General features: G+C 47.8%; 12 protein-coding genes across 12 annotated transcripts; 4 read left to right on the top strand and 8 right to left on the bottom strand.

The window, feature by feature from the left end:
* Positions 1 to 296: 296 nt before the first annotated feature.
* On the bottom strand, positions 297 to 2,732 carry PAAG_00363 (ribosome biogenesis ATPase RIX7; the record flags this gene model as incomplete). Its single annotated transcript, XM_015843990.1, has 3 exons — positions 297 to 2,240; positions 2,331 to 2,576; positions 2,676 to 2,732. The coding sequence occupies 3 exons, from the start codon at positions 2,730 to 2,732 to the stop codon at positions 297 to 299; spliced, it is 2,247 nt and encodes a 748-aa protein (XP_015700325.1).
* A 536-nt stretch (positions 2,733 to 3,268) lies between these two features.
* PAAG_00364 (SNF7 family protein) lies at positions 3,269 to 4,108 on the top strand (the record flags this gene model as incomplete). The annotated part of the gene is made up of 2 exons (XM_015843991.1): positions 3,269 to 3,793; positions 3,893 to 4,108. The coding sequence occupies 2 exons, from the start codon at positions 3,269 to 3,271 to the stop codon at positions 4,106 to 4,108; spliced, it is 741 nt and encodes a 246-aa protein (XP_015700326.1).
* Positions 4,109 to 4,663: 555 nt separating this feature from the next.
* Positions 4,664 to 5,527, bottom strand: PAAG_00365 (hypothetical protein; the record flags this gene model as incomplete). Its single annotated transcript, XM_015843992.1, has 1 exon — positions 4,664 to 5,527. The coding sequence occupies one exon, from the start codon at positions 5,525 to 5,527 to the stop codon at positions 4,664 to 4,666; it is 864 nt and encodes a 287-aa protein (XP_015700327.1).
* A 453-nt stretch (positions 5,528 to 5,980) lies between these two features.
* Positions 5,981 to 8,108, bottom strand: PAAG_00366 (pre-mRNA-splicing factor ATP-dependent RNA helicase PRP43; the record flags this gene model as incomplete). The annotated part of the gene is made up of 3 exons (XM_002797781.2): positions 5,981 to 6,115; positions 6,184 to 7,821; positions 7,884 to 8,108. 3 exons carry the CDS (start codon positions 8,106 to 8,108, stop codon positions 5,981 to 5,983), a joined length of 1,998 nt encoding a protein of 665 aa, XP_002797827.2.
* A 568-nt stretch (positions 8,109 to 8,676) lies between these two features.
* Positions 8,677 to 10,262, top strand: PAAG_00367 (hypothetical protein; the record flags this gene model as incomplete). Its single annotated transcript, XM_015843993.1, has 5 exons — positions 8,677 to 8,697; positions 8,774 to 9,083; positions 9,157 to 9,420; positions 9,494 to 9,787; positions 9,847 to 10,262. The coding sequence occupies 5 exons, from the start codon at positions 8,677 to 8,679 to the stop codon at positions 10,260 to 10,262; spliced, it is 1,305 nt and encodes a 434-aa protein (XP_015700328.1).
* Positions 10,263 to 11,224: 962 nt separating this feature from the next.
* PAAG_11095 (mitotic-spindle organizing protein 1) lies at positions 11,225 to 11,919 on the bottom strand (the record flags this gene model as incomplete). Its single annotated transcript, XM_015846801.1, has 3 exons — positions 11,225 to 11,278; positions 11,616 to 11,693; positions 11,815 to 11,919. 3 exons carry the CDS (start codon positions 11,917 to 11,919, stop codon positions 11,225 to 11,227), a joined length of 237 nt encoding a protein of 78 aa, XP_015703605.1.
* A 541-nt stretch (positions 11,920 to 12,460) lies between these two features.
* PAAG_11096 (hypothetical protein) lies at positions 12,461 to 12,679 on the bottom strand (the record flags this gene model as incomplete). Its single annotated transcript, XM_015846802.1, has 1 exon — positions 12,461 to 12,679. One exon carries the CDS (start codon positions 12,677 to 12,679, stop codon positions 12,461 to 12,463), a length of 219 nt encoding a protein of 72 aa, XP_015703606.1.
* Positions 12,680 to 12,823: 144 nt separating this feature from the next.
* On the bottom strand, positions 12,824 to 13,144 carry PAAG_11097 (hypothetical protein; the record flags this gene model as incomplete). The annotated part of the gene is made up of 1 exon (XM_015846803.1): positions 12,824 to 13,144. The coding sequence occupies one exon, from the start codon at positions 13,142 to 13,144 to the stop codon at positions 12,824 to 12,826; it is 321 nt and encodes a 106-aa protein (XP_015703607.1).
* A 248-nt stretch (positions 13,145 to 13,392) lies between these two features.
* Positions 13,393 to 13,740, bottom strand: PAAG_11098 (hypothetical protein; the record flags this gene model as incomplete). Its single annotated transcript, XM_015846804.1, has 1 exon — positions 13,393 to 13,740. One exon carries the CDS (start codon positions 13,738 to 13,740, stop codon positions 13,393 to 13,395), a length of 348 nt encoding a protein of 115 aa, XP_015703608.1.
* Positions 13,741 to 14,622: 882 nt separating this feature from the next.
* Positions 14,623 to 15,159, top strand: PAAG_00369 (acetyltransferase; the record flags this gene model as incomplete). Its single annotated transcript, XM_002797784.1, has 1 exon — positions 14,623 to 15,159. The coding sequence occupies one exon, from the start codon at positions 14,623 to 14,625 to the stop codon at positions 15,157 to 15,159; it is 537 nt and encodes a 178-aa protein (XP_002797830.1).
* A 1,380-nt stretch (positions 15,160 to 16,539) lies between these two features.
* PAAG_11099 (hypothetical protein) lies at positions 16,540 to 16,857 on the bottom strand (the record flags this gene model as incomplete). The annotated part of the gene is made up of 1 exon (XM_015846805.1): positions 16,540 to 16,857. The coding sequence occupies one exon, from the start codon at positions 16,855 to 16,857 to the stop codon at positions 16,540 to 16,542; it is 318 nt and encodes a 105-aa protein (XP_015703609.1).
* Positions 16,858 to 18,676: 1,819 nt separating this feature from the next.
* Positions 18,677 to 19,064, top strand: PAAG_11100 (hypothetical protein; the record flags this gene model as incomplete). Its single annotated transcript, XM_015846806.1, has 2 exons — positions 18,677 to 18,900; positions 18,923 to 19,064. 2 exons carry the CDS (start codon positions 18,677 to 18,679, stop codon positions 19,062 to 19,064), a joined length of 366 nt encoding a protein of 121 aa, XP_015703610.1.
* Positions 19,065 to 20,118: the final 1,054 nt, after the last annotated feature.

Consider the following 20,118-nt stretch of genomic DNA (forward strand, 5'->3'; position numbering starts at 1 on the left):
AATAAAAGAGTTTTAGAGGACTGGCAATGGGGTATTTGATTGCAGACAGGGGTTTCCCAATGCTTACATTTTTTTTTAATTTACACGTAGAGTATATCCATCACTGATGAGTGCAGCTCGTGAGAATCGGCTCTGCTGATTGTTCAAAGTCGGTTTAGGAGGCACGAAAGGTCGAACATAGTAATAGGGCCTCCGGAAGTCAATGAAGAAGAAAAGGCGCCATATGAACCATATCATCAATCCCAGAAGGTTGGAAGAGCCCAAGGTTCAAAAAGAAGAGAGAAAGAAAATACAATTTATAATAAATTCCCCCCTTCCCAATCCCTCCTCAATTTCTCATACCTCTTCAAATCAGACACACTAGGTCTAATCCCCGCCTTGGCAACCACAAAGTCCTCAAACCGAATCGTATCCCTTCTCTTAATAGCCGAATACCCAGCCCGGCGCAACAACGACCCCAAATCAGCACCACTAAACCCATCACACGACCTCGCCAAGCCCCTCATCTCATCCGAAAACTCAATCGGCAGATTCCGCACCAGCGTCTGCAAAATCTCCACCCTCTCATCCGCACTAGGCAAATTAACAAACAGCAACGTCTCCAGCCGGCCGGGCCTTAACATAGCCGGATCGATGATATCCGGCCGATTAGTAGCCGCAATGACATATATACCCTGCCTCGCGCTCCCCAGCCCATCAAGCTCAGTGAGAAGCGTGTTTACGACACGTGCAGAAGCTTCCGAGAGCGTATCGTCGCGACGGGGCACGAGGGCATCGAGTTCATCGAAGAAAATGACGCATGGGACGGATGATCGGGCGCGCACGAATACCTGGCGAACGGCGCGTTCGGACTCTCCGACGAATTTGTTCAGCAGTTCAGGGCCCTTGACGCTGATGAAGTTTGCACGTGACTCGTTGGCGACGGCTTTGGCGAGTAATGTCTTTCCGCAACCTGGCGGACCCCAGAGTAGGACGCCTGTGGGTGCGGTGATGCCGACGCGAGCATAGATCTCTGGGTTGCGGATTGGTTCGACGATTGCAGTGGACAGTTCGTCCCGGATGCCGCCTAGGGCGCCAATGTCTGCCCATGTTGTGTCTGGGATGGTGGCGAAGCCTTCGCGTTTGGAGGAGGGTTGGATTTTGGGGAGAGCAGTGAAGAAGTCGGCGTTGGAGACGGAGATTGTTTGAGATTCGGAGTCCAGAGGGGTTTCGCGGGCGTGTTTTATGAGACGGCGTAGTTCGCGGATTTTGGGACTGATTTTGTTGTCATCATCAACCCGTGCCGTACCTTCGATCTCCATTTCGTCGCCTGTGTGTGATTTAAGGAGTTCGATGTATCGTTTTATGGCAGCCGATCCGGCAGTGGATACGAGGTCGTTTAGATCAGCCCCGACGAATCCGGGTGTTCTTTTTGCCAGGAGTTTAAAGTCCAAGTCGTCTGCGAGATTCATATCCTTTGTTAGAACACGCAGGATTTGTTCTCTCACAGGCTCGCTAGGAACGGTAAGATTGATCTCCTTATCAAATCTCCCACCTCGCCGGAGTGCTGCATCCAGGCTGTCCGGACGGTTGGTAGCGGCTAGGACGATAACAGGCTTCCCGTCCGTTTTCTCCAATGCCAAATCATCCATGCAGGTAAGCAGCTGGGCAACGATACGCTTTTCCATTTCTCTTTGGGCACTCTCACGTTTAGGAGTGATTGCGTCGATTTCATCGATGAAAACGAGGCAAGGTGCGACCTTCTTTGCTTCTTCGAAGTGCTCTCGTAGTGCCTTTTCGGATTCTCCTGACATACCAGAAACTATAGACGGAGCGGAGATTGCGATAAACGGCACACCCAGTTCCGCTGCAAAGGCGTTGGCAATCATGGTTTTACCGCAACCAGGAGGACCGTGAAGCAACACCCCTCGGGGAGGTTGCACTTTGGATGAAGAAAAGACTTGAGGGCGTGTCATTGGGAGGACGATAAGGTCTTCCAGCTCTTGGATTACATCGTCCACTCCACCTAGATCTGCCAAACTTACGTGTGTAGGAGGCGACCTGTCGATGCTGCTTTCAGCTTTCCGCCTCTTTGGGTGTGACTCTCCTCCGACCTGTCGCCGTTTATTTAGCGTGACTGTAGTGGGAATTGGTGAAGCCGATTCAACTCCTGACGCATCCGCTGATTTTTTAACGATAGCTGAAGTCTTTGGTTTTGCCCCCCACATCCCAACGATGCTCTTATTCATACCATTAGAGGCCTATGTCGGGTTAGCTACAACCATGCTAGATTTGATTTAGAGATAGATAATAGACCCCAAGCCTGGGATCCCGGGCGGGTGGAACCCTACCGCAACATCATTCCCTTCCAGCCCTTCAAAATCCCCTCCAATCGAATCTGATTCCTCATCACCCAGCACATCAGTTTTCACAACTTCCAACACCCTTTCGATACTGTCTTCCAACAACTTCTTCCCTCTGCGGTTGAGACTCGAATTTGACCGTTTAATCCGGTCGTAGACGAATGGTGGAGTTAAGCGGACATTTTCTCCTTCCAATTGCAGGTCGTCCGCGATCTTGCGTACTATCTGGTATACCTATATTTGCGATAGACGGGTCGAATCAGCATCCTGCCTGTTTCTTGACATGGGGACCATAAATGATTTATCCGAGTGACCCAGTGTATATGAGCGTACCTCTTTATCCAGACCGTGTCCCAGGGTCGGCCTGCCACTGCGGTTTCTGGGAGCCATCCCGCAAGGATCGAAGCCGCCGCCTATATCCACTCTCCTTATTTCTCTCCCGGAGAGCTCGTCGTCGTCCGCCGCAAAGCCGCAATAAATTTAAAAAGTCCGTTTGCAGCGTGGAAAAACAATATCCCGGTATCGAAGGTCATGTGATTTGATTTGAAAAGTGCTCTCCGCGCCTAATGAATGGTTGAAAGTTCGCATCACAAAGCAGTAGCAAGGAATTTTGTAGAACCATGGACATGCAAATTGCTTTTGATACCTTCACTTTTTCTTCTTTGTCTATCCCAATCAACCCTTGGAAAGTGTGGGTGCAATATGTTATTTGAGGGATCTTCGAATGATGTTGAAATCACATGAGGTAAAGATCTTATCTTATCAGTCTAGTGTTTCATACGGTACCGTACAGTATTCGTATTACCAGACCCCATTATTAGGTACCCCTGAGCAAGATATGTCATCATTCGTACCACTTCCTCAAGCGACTTCACTTCGATCAACATCCCCTATTCCTCCTTCGCAGCAAGGAGAATGCGACAACAATGGGCAACACCCCCAGTTCGCATAAAATCTCCGCTCAGGATAGGTACGTTTTGCCCAACCACAACGACCCCATATCCGTTCAGGACTTCCCATCCGCATATCCCAAAGAAGATAAAATCCAGCAAATCCAGCTAACCGCTTCCCCACAACCCTCTAACAGAGCAATCCTCAACCTAAAAAACCAACGCGACAAACTTCACCAATACCAAAAGCGCATCACAATCCTTACAGACCGCGAAACCCAAATCGCGCGGGAATGTCTAGCTCGCAACGACCGGGCACGCGCCCTGCTCGCTCTCCGCCGCAAGAAATACCAACAGTCTCTCCTGGCCAAGACAGATGCGCAACTGGACCAGCTCGAGCGGTTGACGGGTAGTGTCGAGTTTGCGCTGGTGGAGAAAGACGTGCTGTTTGGCTTGAGGCAGGGGACGAAGGTGCTGCAGACGATCCACAGGGAGATGGGAGGGTTAGAGGGTGTGGAGAAGCTTATGGGTGAATCTGAGGAGGCCAGGGCGTATCAGGAGGTTTGATTATATATATACCTGATTTGCTTTTCATGCAGAGATTATATTTTTGGGCTCTCATGTGGTTCTGTTTTGCTAACCCATGTTGGGATTTTACAGGAAGTTAGCCGCATGTTAGGTGGCCAAATGTCCAATCAAGACGAGGACGAGGTAGAAGATGAGCTCGAGGCGATGGAGCAGGAGATCTCTGGGCCCGTCCGTCTTCCGGATGTCCCCACGTCAGAGCTACCTGAAGAGACAGAACAGCAGAAACGGGAAAAGGAGAAGCAACGTGCTAGGGCTCGGGCAAGAGCAGCTATAGCGATGGAGGCATAACCTTTTTTCTTCTTCTTCTTTTTTTTGGTGTATAGTCATTGCATACAGGCGTTAGATGATATACGTCACCTTCGTATTCTCAGGTGGTTATTTATATATCTATTATATAGAGCGGGGCGTGTTTACCATTGGATTATTGTATTTTACGGTCTTCTCACCTCTATATTTGTGCTGAGGCGCGTGACAAGCATCTCGGTTCAGTTTCTGGTTCTATTTTATCTCTTCATATTTGCATTTTTCATTTCAAGGATTTGCTCCAATAATCAAATAGTGTTGGATGATTTAATGATGTGCATCACAAGCAATCAGCATATTATATATGGAATTTTTATGGCAAAAGGAATAGGTAACATCCACTAATAACTTCAAGAGCAGAAAGGACAAACAAACAAAATTCCAAGTGATATCTAAACAGCCATCTTCGATCAGTCTCGAAATAACAAATACAAGAGAAAACAAGATATCCCCAAATATAGAAGTCATATATCACATAGCATCATCACAGCCATACCTCTATCCCACTCCATAACAACTAAATTAACAAAAACGCCCCTTTCATTTCCCGGGCCCAATTGTCCTCCCAACTCCCTGCACCCCCTGGATAGCAACATGATCCCTCGGATTCGCCGCAGCCTCATACAAAAACGTAACAGGCTCCCTATTCAGCGCCATATGCTGCCCCTTAAACCCCACGTACGAAACCCGAGTCACGTCCTCCTCCCCCTGACTCCAGTTATCCTCAAAAAAAAGCGTGATGGACGTCGTATTGTTGAACTGCGCTCTGTTAAGGGGGATCTCAAGGACGTCTGAGTCCGGGCCGGTGAGCGTTTGAGGGACGGAGAGGGTCTGTGTGGGGGTTAGGTCGGTGGCGGTAGAGAAGTCGAGGTCGTGGCGGTTGCGGAAGAGTTTAAGGGTTCTAGGGGCGGAGGGGATTGGGGGGGAGTAGAGGAGGAGGGAGTGCAGTTTTATTTGGCCGGTGAAGCTAGGGCGGGGTTGTGCGTTAGTTACCTCATTTTTATTATTTTTAGATGGAGGTGGGGGCGGGGTGCTGAGGGAGTGGTTGCGTCCACGAGAGGTGGAAAAGAGTGTGGCATCGATTGTGACAAGCCAAATGTGCACAGGGCAGAATAAATAACTATGTATGAGAAAGGAGTGGGGATCGACGAACGGGATATACATGAGCAATTGCTCATCGACGTCACTCTCCAGCTCCGGTTTGTCATCCAACCGCTGCGCCCATGTTTTTCTCACAATCGCCGCGCCGGATTTGGACTCTGCCTCGTTGAAGGTGATAATGTGATCAAAGTCGATTTGCTGGTAGAGGTTCGATTGTAGTGCGGGCGTGATGTCGGAGGAATGGTCGTGCTCATCATGGTCATCATGGTCATCATGGATATGGTTGTGATGATGATGGGACATGTTGCGTTGATTCTATCTTTGGCATTGAAAGGAAGGTGTTGTATATCGTGTTCATTAGACTAAATAAGCGGGTGGAGGTGGGGATTGATGGGGGCATTTATTGACTTTTTATTCTGCTTGAGGGCGAGGTTGTGCTGATGATGTCAGGACTAGCAGAAATATTGCGATGTTCTTCCCGAAGTTTATACAGCGAGGGGTTGTACCTGTTGTAAGATTATATCCAATTGGCTCGATTTAAAGGTTATCACGGATTGGGAATCCTATTCAAACTATGTGGTATATCTACATGTTCCAAATGTAATCTTTGAAACAAAAAAATAAAAAATAAAAATAAACAAACAGTTGTTCTTGAATCTCCACTTGGTGGCTCATTAGCCCATTTCTTGAACTAAATGATCCGAGGTGAAACGCTGAACCATGATAAGGTATACGGGTTAGGCTGAACTCCCTACTTTACTCTTTGACTCGGTAGTAATCCGGGGCATATTCAAGAAGCCACGACTTCTCGATTTTCGTGAGATCTCGAATAAATGTCTTACTGCCTGTCTGTAGAATTTCATGAAAGATAACCCAATCCGCTTTGCGGTTCTAAGGATTCCATGGATCATTAACATCAAGTCCCCAAAAGCATTATTTGGCAGGAAATGTTCACTTACAAACAGCAAAGAGCTCGGGTGCGCGTGTAGCGTTATGTCGCCACTGATAGGTTTAAAGCTGCCATCTGGCTGCATCTTCGCCGCATGTGCAAAATATCCGGTTGTGAGGCAGCGCTGGATTTGTTCTGGTGTTGCAGGACTGGATGAGAGGGATTCATCCACTTTAACCCCAAAGCGTTCTAGGTATCGCTTGAGCTGTGCACGGATGCTGACGGCTTTGACCATAGATCGGTAGTTGAGACGATTGTTTCGACACCACTTGGCATCTTTCTTCCCCTTGGTAACAAAAGCTTGATACACGTTCAAGTACGTTAAATGGTCCCCCTCCTCCACAGCAAAGTTTCGCCGCGAACTCTCTGCCTCTTTCTTGTCCCCGTTTTTCTCGAACCAGACTGAGCCTTGCAGACTTGTCATTGCAGCAATTGACAGAATCTCACTCAGACAACCGAAAGAGGAGGCCCCAAGGAGAGCCTTTGCCAGCATCGGTTCCACTGCAAGCTCAGCCATTTGAATCCCGAGTGGGCGTGTGAGTTTTGCATAATCATCTAAAGCACCGAGAGAGTACAGTAATTCAAGGCCACGAACAACAAGTTCAGACGGAGGAGAGGAAATGAAGTCAAAGCGGGCGATGTTGTCGATACCCAGGGCCTTGAGCTGAAGAATCACGGGTGCGAGATTAGACCGTTGGATTTCCGGAACCGTTACCTCTGGCAGCGATTGATATGACTGCTCAGTATAGAGGCGGAAACATTTCCCCATCCTGGTCCGTCCTGCACGCCCCGCTCGTTGTGTTGCGGATGCCTTGGAAATGGGGGTTGGCGTTAACGTCTCTATACCGGTATTTGGATTGTAAGCGCGGAGTTTCACAAAACCACAATCGACTACATACACAATTCCATCAACGGTGATGGAGGCTTCAGCGATATTGGTGGCTACGATGACTTTCCGGGTTTTCTCGGGTGCAGGTTCGAAGACGTAGAGCTGTTGTTCGGTTGTGAGCCCGGCATAAAGGGGTAATGGAAGAAGATCTTGAGCTTTGGCATGCAATGAATTTGCGCGTTCTGAGATTTGCTGGATCACGGCGTCGATTTCCTCCCTTCCTGTTAGGAACATCAAGATGTCCCCGTCCGGTTCCCTGGTATGAATGTCGAATACGGTTTTGACAGCTCTCTCCACGTAATCTTCTGCGGGAGTTTCCAAAAAGAGGCAGTCGACGGAATACATCCGCCCTTCGATGGTGATAATTCTGCCAATAGAGCCGCCTAGCTCATTTTCACTTTCAGGATTGAATTCGTCTCCAGCAAAGAAACGCAGGAATTCTTCTGCCTGCAGTGTGGCACTGCTGACAACAATTCGTAGTTCGGGGCGTTGTTTTCTGATTTTCTTCAGAACGCCAAGCAGGATATCAGTGCTTATAGAACGTTCATGAGCTTCATCAACCATAATAACTGAATAGCGAGACAGCAGCGGGTCCACCAGGGCTTCTCGCAACAATAAACCGTCCGTCAAGAACTTAATCCGTGTTGACGACGAGGTCACATCCTCGAACCGTATCGAATAGCCTACATCTTCACCAACTTTACATCGCATCTCCTCGGCCACTCTAGCTGCGACTGTGGTCGCAGCCACCCGCCGAGGCTGGCAAAAACAAATCTTAGCGAACCAAACATCGATATGAACAGATTCATGCGGTAGCATACCTGAGTGATGGCGATTATTTTCCCATCCGAACACCATCCTGCTTGATCGAGGAATTGGGGCAATTGGGTAGTCTTCCCGCTCCCTGTCTGGCCCACAACAATAGTCACGGGATATGTTTCTATAAGGTAGAGGAGAGCTTCCCGGTGACGGGCAATTGGTAGTAACGCCGCAGGTTTATACAGCGACGGAATGAACGAAGCTGTGAGATCAAAATCGGATGCCATTGAGATGAGAAGGGACTGAAAAGCGCCAATTCATCTCAACTGGAAAGGGCAGTCAGCATATATGCATGAAATCCATATTTCTCGGCAGATAGAACTCCATAGACACCTTGGAGCTATATAAGGAGCTATACAAAGTAGTCCTCTGCCGGTGGATGTTTAGGAGGTGCAGCGCGGGCGGAAGAAACAATTGTTATTCGACCAAGGTCGCCGGCTGACTCAGCACTTGCCTGAAGCGACGGGTATTTACAGTTTCTCCGCGCTCCGACTGTGGCTGACATGCCAAAGCGACATCAGCTGTGGCTGGGTATGGAGCTAACTCTTAATCAGGCTAAAGCATCTAATTAGTTAGTTTGACAGCAGCGGACTCTTGCGAGCTTATCTAAGCCGTTCTATCAGGGTTCGTCGGCGGTTGCTTGCCCGTAAACACGCGGACTAGGACTTGGAAATATCTCTGCCTTGCGATTCTCACTATTTCTCAAATAATATCTTTCTCTCCGATACCTTCGCAACTTTATTTGACATTCAATTTTTGTATGTGTGCTGCCCGTGACTTGAGCCTCCAGTTACAATGACAGACGGAGAGAAACCTGTATGTATGAACCGTTTTCCTCTCCCGCATAACCGGTTTCCCTCCAATCTAGAGAGAGGTCTGATATTGACCGTAGAATGCGCTTGTGAAGGCCCTAGCTTCACCAAATAACCCTCCAGAGTCCCCAACTACAGCTCGTCCTTTGGATTTTGACGATGAACCTCAAGAGTCTGGCGTGGTTGCAGCACAAACATCCGACGCACCATCCTCACAGCTGACGCCGAGCAACGATGAACCCCCCCCAAAACCACCTCGACCGCTCAGCCCCATGCAACAGGCCGAAAATACTTTAAAGGAAGCGTTTCCTAGCATTGATGCTAGTGTAATAAAGGCGGTTTTGGTAGCTAGTGATGGGAATGTGGAAAGATCATTCCATGCGCTGCTCGGTATGGAAAACATCAACGTCGTATTTGTTCCTTTGCCGGATATTAGTAGTTAATGGCATTGTTTCTTCAATAGGCATGTCGGACCCCAGCGCGCAAATAGACCTACCTCCTATGATGCCCCCGCGACCGCCCAGGAAGGATTCGCCCATTCAGCGACAGCTCGAGGCCGACGAAATGTATGCGCGCCAGCTTGCGGAGCATTACAGTGGAGCTTCCCAGCGTTATAGATCCCCCAACTCCTCATGGGATCATGAACCTCATTTGCCAAGACAATCAAGGGAAACAGGACTGAAACCAAATGAACTGTATGATGACAGAGAGCATAACTTTTTTGATGGTATGGTCTGGTTCTCCGCACCTATACCTTACATGGAAATATCAAACTCATATTTGTCTGTCACATTCCCTAGATGATTTGCCTATAATTAAGGAAAATATCCGAAAGGGGTTCTTGGAGACGCAGACAAAAGTTACCAGCTGGGTTCAAAATTTCAAGAAAAAACTCGAGGGCGACGAGGAGGATGAGTACGGAAACACCCCACCTCGCCCTACACAGGGATATGCTCAGGGATACGGAGAGAGCCAAACCTATCGAATGAAACGGAGCGGGGATGGCAGGCGAAGTGGTGATCGTGAGAGGTACGATGCGGATCCTCAGGTCTTGGGTGATGATTTCTCCACGCTAGAGCTTAGAGATTCCGAAGGTATGTCGCCTTAACTTTTGCCAGGTACTACAACAGCAGATTCTCTAACCAAAATACAGCTGAACCGCCCCGGTCAACACGACCACTGGCAAACCCCGACCTTTTCAAACCAAGCACCCCATCCCATGATCGACGAAAGGTCTCCTTCCAGGAAGGTCCTCCGGAAGAAATTAGTGAAAGTTACCGTCCAGGCTCCGGCTCGAGTAACAACAAGCCGTCCATCGGTGGGAACAAATCCAGCAAATGGCAACCACTCTCTGCCGTTGAACCTTCTCCCGTTGGAGACAATGATCCATTCAGCCTAGGCGACAGTGACGATGAGAGGGAAATCAAGAATAAGGATCTCAAGTCCGATGAAGCGGAGCAGGTGAGGAAGGCCGCGGCTGAAGCTAAGGCGGGGGATATTGGGTCCGACCCGCCAAAGGCTGGAGACAATGATAACAAAAAGGACAATAAGCCTGCGGCGGGATCTTAGCCAGGAAAGGTTGTTGTGTTTCATTTTTCTGCTGTCATAATGTTTCCCTTTCCTGTATAATTTTCGTTTTCCGTTTTTGCATGCTGGTTAAGATCATTTATTGTTTTGACAATTCTCCCTCTTCTTTAGTCTCAAGTCGCTCTCCTTGCACTACTACGCCAGGAAAGAGTACGACCTTGATTAAAAGCCTTTGAAGAGTGGCATATACGCCCTTTGCCTGCCTGTCTATCTGAGAAATATGCCAATATGATGGCTAGGCCTTGCATTCTCTACATAGCCAGACCCCCTTTCAGGGTTTTTTTTTCATCCCCTTTATGATATCCAAGAAAATTGCCTTATAAGCCAGGTTATTTTTCATTGTGTTACGGGAGAACAAGTGATAACCAATGAAACCTCTACCTTTCACTCGAATCTTCTCTATCTATTCCAACGTGGATGTAGTGTAATACATAAAAGCCGTCCCAACATAACTACTGTTCTATCCTTCATGACTTCAACAAACCATAAAAACCTCAAAAGCTATATTATTTCCTTCTCTCTCTCTCCCTTCCTCACATGCACGGGGTGAACTCACTTATAGCATACCAAAAACAGTCTCTCAAATGAACATAGTAAAAGAGGAAATTAAAAAAGTAGGCAGTCAATCGCAATGGCAAAATCCATACGCCCTTAAAAGAAACACCAGCCAACTTTGCAATTATATACATATACGGTATTTTCCCGAAGAGTTCTCCACATTCAAGTTCCCAACCGCGCAAATGGGTTTTCAGTCACCCTCTCCGTCCATAAGGTATGAAAAGCTGGGCACGCAGGCATAGAACACCAATATCTTTCCCCTGGCCATCATAACAAAAACAGAAAAGAAATCAAAAAGTAAAAATTAAGAAAAGAAAGAAGCCGTATCCCCATCCCCATCCCTTTTACCAGCCCTCATACTTCCATTCCTTTTGGTGGATAAATCTCTAATCCACCGCTGGCGTCGCAGCGGCCTCTTTGCGCAATTCTTTAATAACAGCCTGCAGTATCATGAACGGAAAAATATTAGGGGGAAATCACATCACACTCCAAACCACCTAATCAAAGCGGCGTGGTGTGTGATGTAACGGTAAGAGGATTTAAATTAGCGCCCATATCTTTTATTTAAAGCGAGAGGGATAATCCACACGGCTACTCCACGTGTGGGAGGGAATGGGCAAAGGGGAAGGACAAGGGAAGGGCTTGTGAGAGAGGGCAGAGAGAAGAAAAAGGGGGCCCCGTAGATGAGATAAAATGTGTTCGAGGAGAAGAACATAAGCACAAAACTGGGTATTGGGTAGATACAATTGCCATACGAGCAAAATGCCAACTACTTACAGCGAGGGCTTCGGGGTTTACTCCGTTCTCAATTAGGGAGACGCAGAGGGATAGCTCTGTGCGGTCGAGGTGGGTGTTCTGGAGACAACAGCAAACGAAAACGAAATCGTTAACATTTTAATTTTTGCTGATATGGAGCTCTTTGTTTCGGATGGGATATGCTATATACGTGTTTATACATATAGTACTGGGGACGTACTAGAATCGTGGAAATTTCATGGAGGATATCGATGACTTCGCGTGCGGCTTGTCGTTTGTCGTCTTGTTGCTGCTGCTGCTGCTGCTGATGGGGTTGGGCGGGCATGGTTTTCTTTTCCCTCTAAGAACGTGTTTGAGGATTTTATTCTATTTTCTGGATTGTCTGTGACGGTCCTTTTGTCCCTGATTTATATATAATGGAATTGGAGGTTGATTAGAGACTGTTTACGGAACTTTGGAGGAATTTGCGATGCGTTCGTTTGTAGGGACCAAGATAGTTACGCGTTTATTTACCAAACTGAAATGCCGAGCAAGGAGTGTGAGTAATTACAAAGATCTCAACAGCCATGTTCAATATTTAAAATAGACCTCAGAGTCTCCTTGGTATGACAAATTCAGGCAAGTTCGATAATATTGAGATATGAATTACTAAATATATGTATGTTTATACCGAATGTAAGCTCTCAACTACAGGTTATATTCATTAATAGATGGTGATAGGCACGTATGCCAATGGAATCCCTACGTAACCGGGTCATAACATTTCAGGCTGATTCAATGACTTTTAAAATCATTATCTTCTTTGCCAGTAGCAGCACCAGCTCATGGCGCCACAGTCTCAATTTCTTTATCTCTTGCAGACTCAATCAGTTCTGCAACTTGCGAGTCGAGAAGTCAGTTACTTCATGGCAAATCCCATCGCCATTTCTCGTTTCATCATTAACTACCATCGAAGAATGGGTATTGGAGCCGTCCTCTGCCAGAGTGTTGAAAACAAATTCCTCCTCCATCATCTTCCCGCTGTCCACAAGCGCTTTAATAGCCTCCCACTTCTCCAAGGCTTTTTCATACTTATCGAACTCCATCACCTTCGTGCCGCAAATGCTTCAAGCTTTTCTGAATTCCCAATTCCTTGTCGGGGTTTGCCCGCTCAGTGCCGAAGTGTTGGCGCAGCTGCGTATATGGAAAGCTGCGATGATCGTTGAAACCAATGGAAGGAGCATGTGCAGCTACATGGCTCCGGAGGTTTGTGACCACTTGACGAGACTGGAGAGCTTACGCTCTTCATATCCAGGCACTTCTGCCACTTCCTCCTCTAAGATGCGTGTGAAAATCTCCAGGTACTTGAAGTACCGGGCGGTAATCTTGGGCGGCTTGTCGTCCTCACAGTCCCATGCGCTGTTGACGGGTCTATCTTGAAGAAGACACCACGGTGCTGAGCCGAACAGCTGGGCTGGTCCGATGTATGACCATTCGAGGTCCACTATTCCAACAACAGTGAGATCCTCCCAGCTTCGGATAATCACAGTCAACAAACCAAGGTCGTGCATATCAACTTGAACTTGCAACGGTCATATTTTGCATTAACAAAGTCAGCTATTATGGATCCTGCCCGATGACGTATTGAAAATACTCAATCGTCGTTGTAAACCCCCGGCTCCGGTCACCTGTAGATCATCAGCTGAGCGAAAGCACCCTAGAACAAACCGCGTCGAGGAAAGGGAAATAAAAAAAAAAAAAAAAAAATTGCACGACATACTAATAAACTATCAACTCCTCCATTTTGCAGGATGGCAAGTTATGTGCCTTGAATGTTAGTGGGCGAAGCAGTGTAGGCTTCACACCCTGGCCATGGCAGGCTGCCAATACAGTCAAAATCAAACTTGAAAAGCTGTAGCAGATAATTCACCAATTGCCTGTAGGCAATTTCAACCTCACTATCACTGATATCCTCCCTCATTAGTCTGGTGGGGCACTCCGCATTAGGATCCTTCTGAAGGTCGCTGAGGCTCACGCCGCTAATAAAGTCCGTTACAATGAACGGACCCAGACCAACCGGGGTTGCTGGCGCGGTACCCCACACATGGACTCTCGGGACAGGAATCGTGGTCTTGCTGCCAATGAGCTTCAGGGCGGTCAACTCCATGGCCACTTCTTGTCGGCGTATTCGTCACTGACCATCCTTGCACGAGGGAAGCAGACCATCCAAGTAACACCGTCGCTGAAAACCATGTTCAAGCCCGCATTAAACGCGCCATAGTGAAGGCTCGTCCTGTCAAGTTAACAGGGAAGCTTGTCAAGATAGACAGAGGATACCCATTGGCAGAGCTGGTCCTGGACTTGATGTACGAAGTCAAAAAGAGCGTTGGTGTCCGTGACATCGGAGATTCAGAGGGATGGTTGAGGTTCTCCCTCCCGCCTCATTCTGGTCCTTGTCTCAGTGAAGAGGGTCGCAGTTATTTTAAAACAGCCTGCTTCCGGAATAAATTATTGGAACTCCTGCAGAGCTGACTCGAGCCAAATGGATATTTTTGAAAGATCAATATGAGCGTCATATATATTTATATATACCTATACAAATCAATTGTTTCTTTTCACTTCAGGTTTCTCATCTCGGGCTTTTTACCTATTTACCTCGAAAGGTTGCTATCGGAGGTTTTGACCTGCACTTCTTAATTAGTTATGTAAATAGTTATTTATTTAGCGAAAAGTCAACACCCCAAAAAGATATTTAAATATTTAGGCAAAAGTCTACAAACTCTAAGCCCTGCTTATAATTAATTATAACTGGAATTTCGGCGAGCACGCCTTAGGCCTCTTAACTAAAAGCCCTAAATATTTAACACCAACAGTGGTCTAGAGCCTAAGATTAAAGTAACTTCCTGTGTGGGGTTTTGAGTGTCTCTTTAATGCCCTGGCGATCTGATATTATAATAGCGACCGTTAAAGAGAGCTCGGGGTTCACCACTGCATTTCACCTATCTACGGGTACGGAAATATCTTATAAGGAGATATTCATTTTATGATAATGACTCCCATCACCATCCACACCCTCCATTCCATTCCCCAAAAACACATCGCCCTCGAAACCCTCTCTCAGATCAACCGCCTAGAACGCAAAACCTTTCCGGCCTCCGAAGCCTTCGACTTCTCCGACCAAAGTCTCTGGCGTAAGAAGCCAAATACTCGCATTTTATATGCGATCGTAACCAGTACTAATGCCACATCAAACACAAAAGCCCCGGCACACAACCCCATAATCGCCTACGCCCTCTATGTCCGCCAGGGGTCCACGGCCCTCCTCCACAAAATATGCGTGGCAGAGCCATTCCGCAATCGAGGGATTGGAAGGCAATTACTGGTCTATGTGATCGAGAAGCGGCTGAGGGGGGCGGAGAAGGGGTGTTTGGCTGTGCAGTTGTGGGTGGACGAGAAGAGGGAGGCGGCTAGGAGGTTGTATAAGGGCTGTGGGTTTATGGAGGTGGAGGGGGTGGAGGACTATTATGGGCCTGGGAGGAGGGGTGTAAAGATGGTGTTGAGATTGGAGGGGCAGGGGGAGGGGTGAAGCTCTGTTTTCGAATGAGATTTGTCTTTTGATGGTCAATATGGTTCCGCTGGAAGGGTACCTACGGTAGGTAGGCTGGTCTGTTATCGCCAGGACTCTTTCTTCCCACTTGTCCTGGGACATAAAGTCAGAGAGATTCCACAGTTCGGAAGTTACGTGAAACTATACGTCCGCTGTCAAAAGACATTACCATTGAGTGCAGCATCATCCCTTTGCGGTGTCGGAGACCTCACCAGATAGCGTGGATGCAAAATGGAATTATTGCCTCAATATCCACACCTAGACACACTGAGTTCGCTATATCAACCACGGGGAATTGGGAGTGGAAGCAAGCCTAAGTGGTCGTATGCCCTCAGTGACAAGCACACTGCCATTCAGTACACTAAAAATAAATAAATAAATAAATAAGGCAAACCGGGAGCGGTACATGAGCATGGTGAGTTTTAATCAATGCTACTTCTAATGTCTCCCAACTTCCGCCTCCCCATTCGCTCACATATATGTTTGTTATTAGTTTGCTAAAGAAACCTCTTTGGCATGCCATGATTGGGCTTAGTGCACATATTGGACAACTGACTGGATCCCCTCCTCTCTCAACACCTCAATTCTCCATCTAGCAACCCACAGATCCTGCCTGGAGCCTGTGTAGAAACCCCGCTTGAGAAGAAATGCAAGCGAAACAGAGCGAGTTGTACTGCAACCAGGGAGGGAAACATATATGAAGCGGTAGAAGTCCACATCAGTTCTACATTGTTGACATAAATCGTAAAGAGCAGTGATATATGGAGTCGCTTCCAGCCACAGTCATAAAACTACATTCGAGCGATCGCGCTCTGGAAGCTTGGAGAGTGTGTCACAGGCATCTTTCATTCTCTGATTGTCTTTCTGATCTTAAAGGTTTCGGTTTACACTGCCCGTGAACATGTTGGCCTTGTTGGGAAGATCTACACCCTGAGGCCAACCGGTGAGAGGGAGATGTCCGTCTTTATTCATTTACTCTGGAACCATCTAATCCCTATTTCGGGGTCCTCCACGACCTGGTGAGTTTTCACGCATCCCCTCTCCGTGATCGAGAGGATCGTCTCCAACTCAGCTACCAGACTTCTGGCATTTTGGAATGCAGTCTTAGTCCAACACTGTTCAATGATCGAACCATGCCAAATATCTTAGGGGAGAATTTTCCGTCTTGGCCAGGCATCGAAGGCAGATCCGGGTAGTTGATCCGTATAAGGGGCAAATTCGCAACATTGCTCGGTTATAACTTCATATATCGCAGCATCCAATTGGCCAATATCCGTGTAAATTAAGTAACCACAATCACCAGCAGCCTTCATATCAGTATCAAGAGGCAGAGTTGTCGCCTCCGCGAAGTCACAGAATTTAACAGAGTTCATCACTGAGAAGGAAATTCTTCCTAGCAATATCCTCCACGATAACATGACTGTCGTGTATGCGCGCAAGGGTGCTCACCATTTGCCGAAACCACGAGAGCTGAAGAGAGCGAGTTGGGTGCTGGGCCTTCAGATATGCTGCAAGATCTCCATTCTTCATCGACTCCATTTCAATGCAATCTTCAGGGAAGCCAAGGCAACGCACAACACCATCGCAATTCTGCAGCTGTGTATAGACATCTACTTCATGCTTGAGGCTTTGACGGCTCGCTTGGGTGTCATCGTCGTTGCCACGAATGAACTTCATTGGCAGCTCGCCGGCGATGCCACCGCGTTGAACGACGACTACCGTTGCACCGTAGCCAAAGTATGGGGTCGCAAACAGGAGACCCGTCTAGATTCAGGAGGGAGAGGACATTTCAGGGAGGAAAGGAACTCTTAGCTGTCCTGTGAGACTGCAGTTTTTGAGCATAAAACTTCAAGGCAGAAATTCGCATCTTCAAACTACTACAGAAATTTAGCTGGGGTTTCTCCTGCGAAAGCGTAAACTCTCAATTGGCAGGATTTGCCCTTCCCTTAGCAGGTTGGCAGGAGAGATTGTGCTCGCAGACTCGACACAGAGTTGTGATATAGTACGGAGTTAATATGGAACGAACGAGGATGAATTCAAATTGAATAATTAAATGAATGGATGCTCCCGCCATTTGGCTCCAAACGTTTTCCTTTCAATGTGATTTGCTGCTGCTGCACCTCCCTGAGCAGCTCCTCTGTAAACCTCTCTCGTTTGTTCCGCCTTCGATGATTCGGACAATTCCACATGCACCTAGCTGTGCTAACTAGCTTGAAAAGGATTAGTTAGTTACGGCATGTTGACTCCTCTCTGTCCCGCAGTAACGCACCTGGATTGTGTCCCCGGAGCGGTCAGTTCATTGCGTGGTTACACGGTTCAAACAATCCAGTCCAAGAATATCGGATCAGCTTTGCGAGGATGCGGCGAGGAAGGTCACGTAAACATATTGAGAGATACAAATACTTTTCCATCTATCAACACGAGCAGAGGCTGCCCACCATGTACACCAAAATCGCAGGCATGAAAGCCTTAGGCTGTGATTGTGCAAGCAAAAACAGCGGCCCGATGAGAAGATCCCTCAACCACCTCACTCTTCAGCCATCCGTTAAAACAACAACTTTCTGCAGTGACAAAAATCGGACTCCTGCATCCATGGATGCATCAGCTCGCTCCTGAGCCCTGAGTCCTAAGACCTTCTTTAGTCCAGAACCTACGTGGCAACCGCAGCGTGGGGGGGTATTTATGTAAACTGGCGCGAAAATTATTTTCAAGCACCCTGAGCGACATTTAAGACGGCTCACGGCCCCTCCCGCCGAAATTCCACCGCTCATTAAACACTTGTCATATCTGTCTGGTGCGCTGGTTTTCTACAAGGCGAAAATGAGATGTATCATGTATGGGGATGTACGGAGCCGTAAGGGGCCTCTGAAGTCAAAAATTTTCCGCCTGAAGGCGTTTGATGCTCGGGCGGATGCTCAGAGAGTGGTTCCGATGCAGCTCGTGGCACGAGCGATTTTATTCGTCCACCAGAATGTTTTGGGGGAGTACTTGGGTGATTAAGCATCTTTTCAATTCAGTGAGGGATGAGGATCGAAACGTTTCGAGTTTCTGATTGACGCAAATTTCTCATTAACCAGCCATGGAAAATGCCGCTTGCTGCTGTGTGTTTTTGCTTTTCTCTTACTGTATGTATGTGGGAAAGCGCTGGGTTCCAAGGTTGCCGCTGCTTCTGCGAAGAGGTGACATCCAGGCTGTGTGTTCTGTGATTTTACTCCAAAGGATGCGGATATCTTGTCGCCGCACAATCTTGCGGGAAGTTCCAGGGCAGAAAACTATAGAATGAGAAGATATCATGTATCGAGCTACTCCTGTCTCTACCACCAAACTCTCCCAATCTCGTGACGATGAGAGAGTGCATCTTCGCAGACGCAGACACTGGTTGCGAAGTCAGGACAATGTATCCCGCGACGCACTTTTTGATGCATTTATCAAGTGAGAGGCAACGACCAAGCATAATCCATTTAGTCCAAGTCAGACGTGGAGGAGGACGAAAGAAATGCGTGCCAGAGGCATTGGCCGTGTCACATGGGAAGACACGATTCCCCATCAAATATCCCGAGGCAACAAAGCGGATCATCCCAGACACTCTAAGAAGAAGATGTTAATGAAGTCCCAGTTCCTCAAGACCAGCGCCTCTGTATTCGCCTCTCCCTCTCCTGCGCTGGCCCCGATACCTACGAGACTGCCCCAGGTTATTCAGGAAACCCATCGCAAAGAGAAGTCACCCAATTCCCCTTTCTAGAACTCCTTCACGAAAGGAGGGCAGCGAATGGCCTCATAGCCTCTACTGTCTCTCCGAGCAAGCCCTACCGGGGCAAACTGGCAACAAAGACCAAGAGAGCGATGACAAAACATCAGTGACCCTGGCTTTCAGCATTGGTTGAAATGCAAGACCGTCGATGAAACTTGTCTGGATGCTGATGATCAGCGCGCGCATAGCAATCTCCTCCAACCTAGTAGTTATTAGGTGCCTCTGCTTCTCGACATCCATCTTACGCTCCTCCAACCGTGGTATATAATACACGCGTGTTGTAACTGTAGAATAGACACAGTAACATAATCAAGATTAATGCTTCAATCTATTGCGGGTGCATGCTTTCACTGTGGGATCTGTGATATCATATTTAGAACCTTCTAAAAAAAGAATGAAAACGCTTGAAGCCTTCAGGAATAATTTCGAGAATCTATCGTCCTCTTAAAAGGAGATCCTTATGGATTTCTTTTGCTTCTTTGCTTATAGGAAGAAAGATTGAATAGTTATTGCAACTACCGCAAAGACAAATCTTGAAGTGCTGTTCCGAGAAGAACCTTGGAAGCGGGAAGCTTGCACAAGGCGAACCATAACTAACCTCCAGACATAGGCACAGAATCAACTGGGAGACAGTTGGAGAGAGAGAAACTGCAGTAAAATATATGCGACCATTAGTCAACCAACTGGCTCCCAAGGTATATATAATTAACTAACTACCTGGGGAACTACTGAGCTGAGAGCTGAGCTGAGCTGAGTTGAGTTGAGTTGCTGGGAAGTTGTGAAGTTGGCCGTAGCAAAGAGCCGTGCCTGTTTTCCCCCTCCGGCCACGCGCGACCTGCCGCTGCCAGAAGCCTCCAGCTGCTCGCGCCAAATTCTCTTCCAACTCTCTCCAACTCCCAACTCCCAACTCCCAAAAACCTCCCCAGACTCCAGCCATAGCCGCTAAGGTTGGTCAAACCACCACCTCAACCCATTCCACCAACTCACACCCTGCTTCAGCCACTTCAACCCAACTCCCATCGAATTACCAGCATCTGCTATCCACCAAACAACAACTCCCACCACGCTGCTCACATTCCCCAGATCCCTCCATCCTGCTTCCAAAATCGCCTCGTCTCCCGCCCAATCCACAGCTCCTCTTCCTCCTCCTCCTCAACCCAACCACCCCCCCCCCCCCTCCTCCCTCA

Source organism: Paracoccidioides lutzii (genome assembly GCF_000150705.2).
Source record: "Paracoccidioides lutzii Pb01 unplaced genomic scaffold supercont2.1, whole genome shotgun sequence".
Lineage (NCBI taxonomy): Eukaryota > Fungi > Ascomycota > Eurotiomycetes > Onygenales > Ajellomycetaceae > Paracoccidioides > Paracoccidioides lutzii.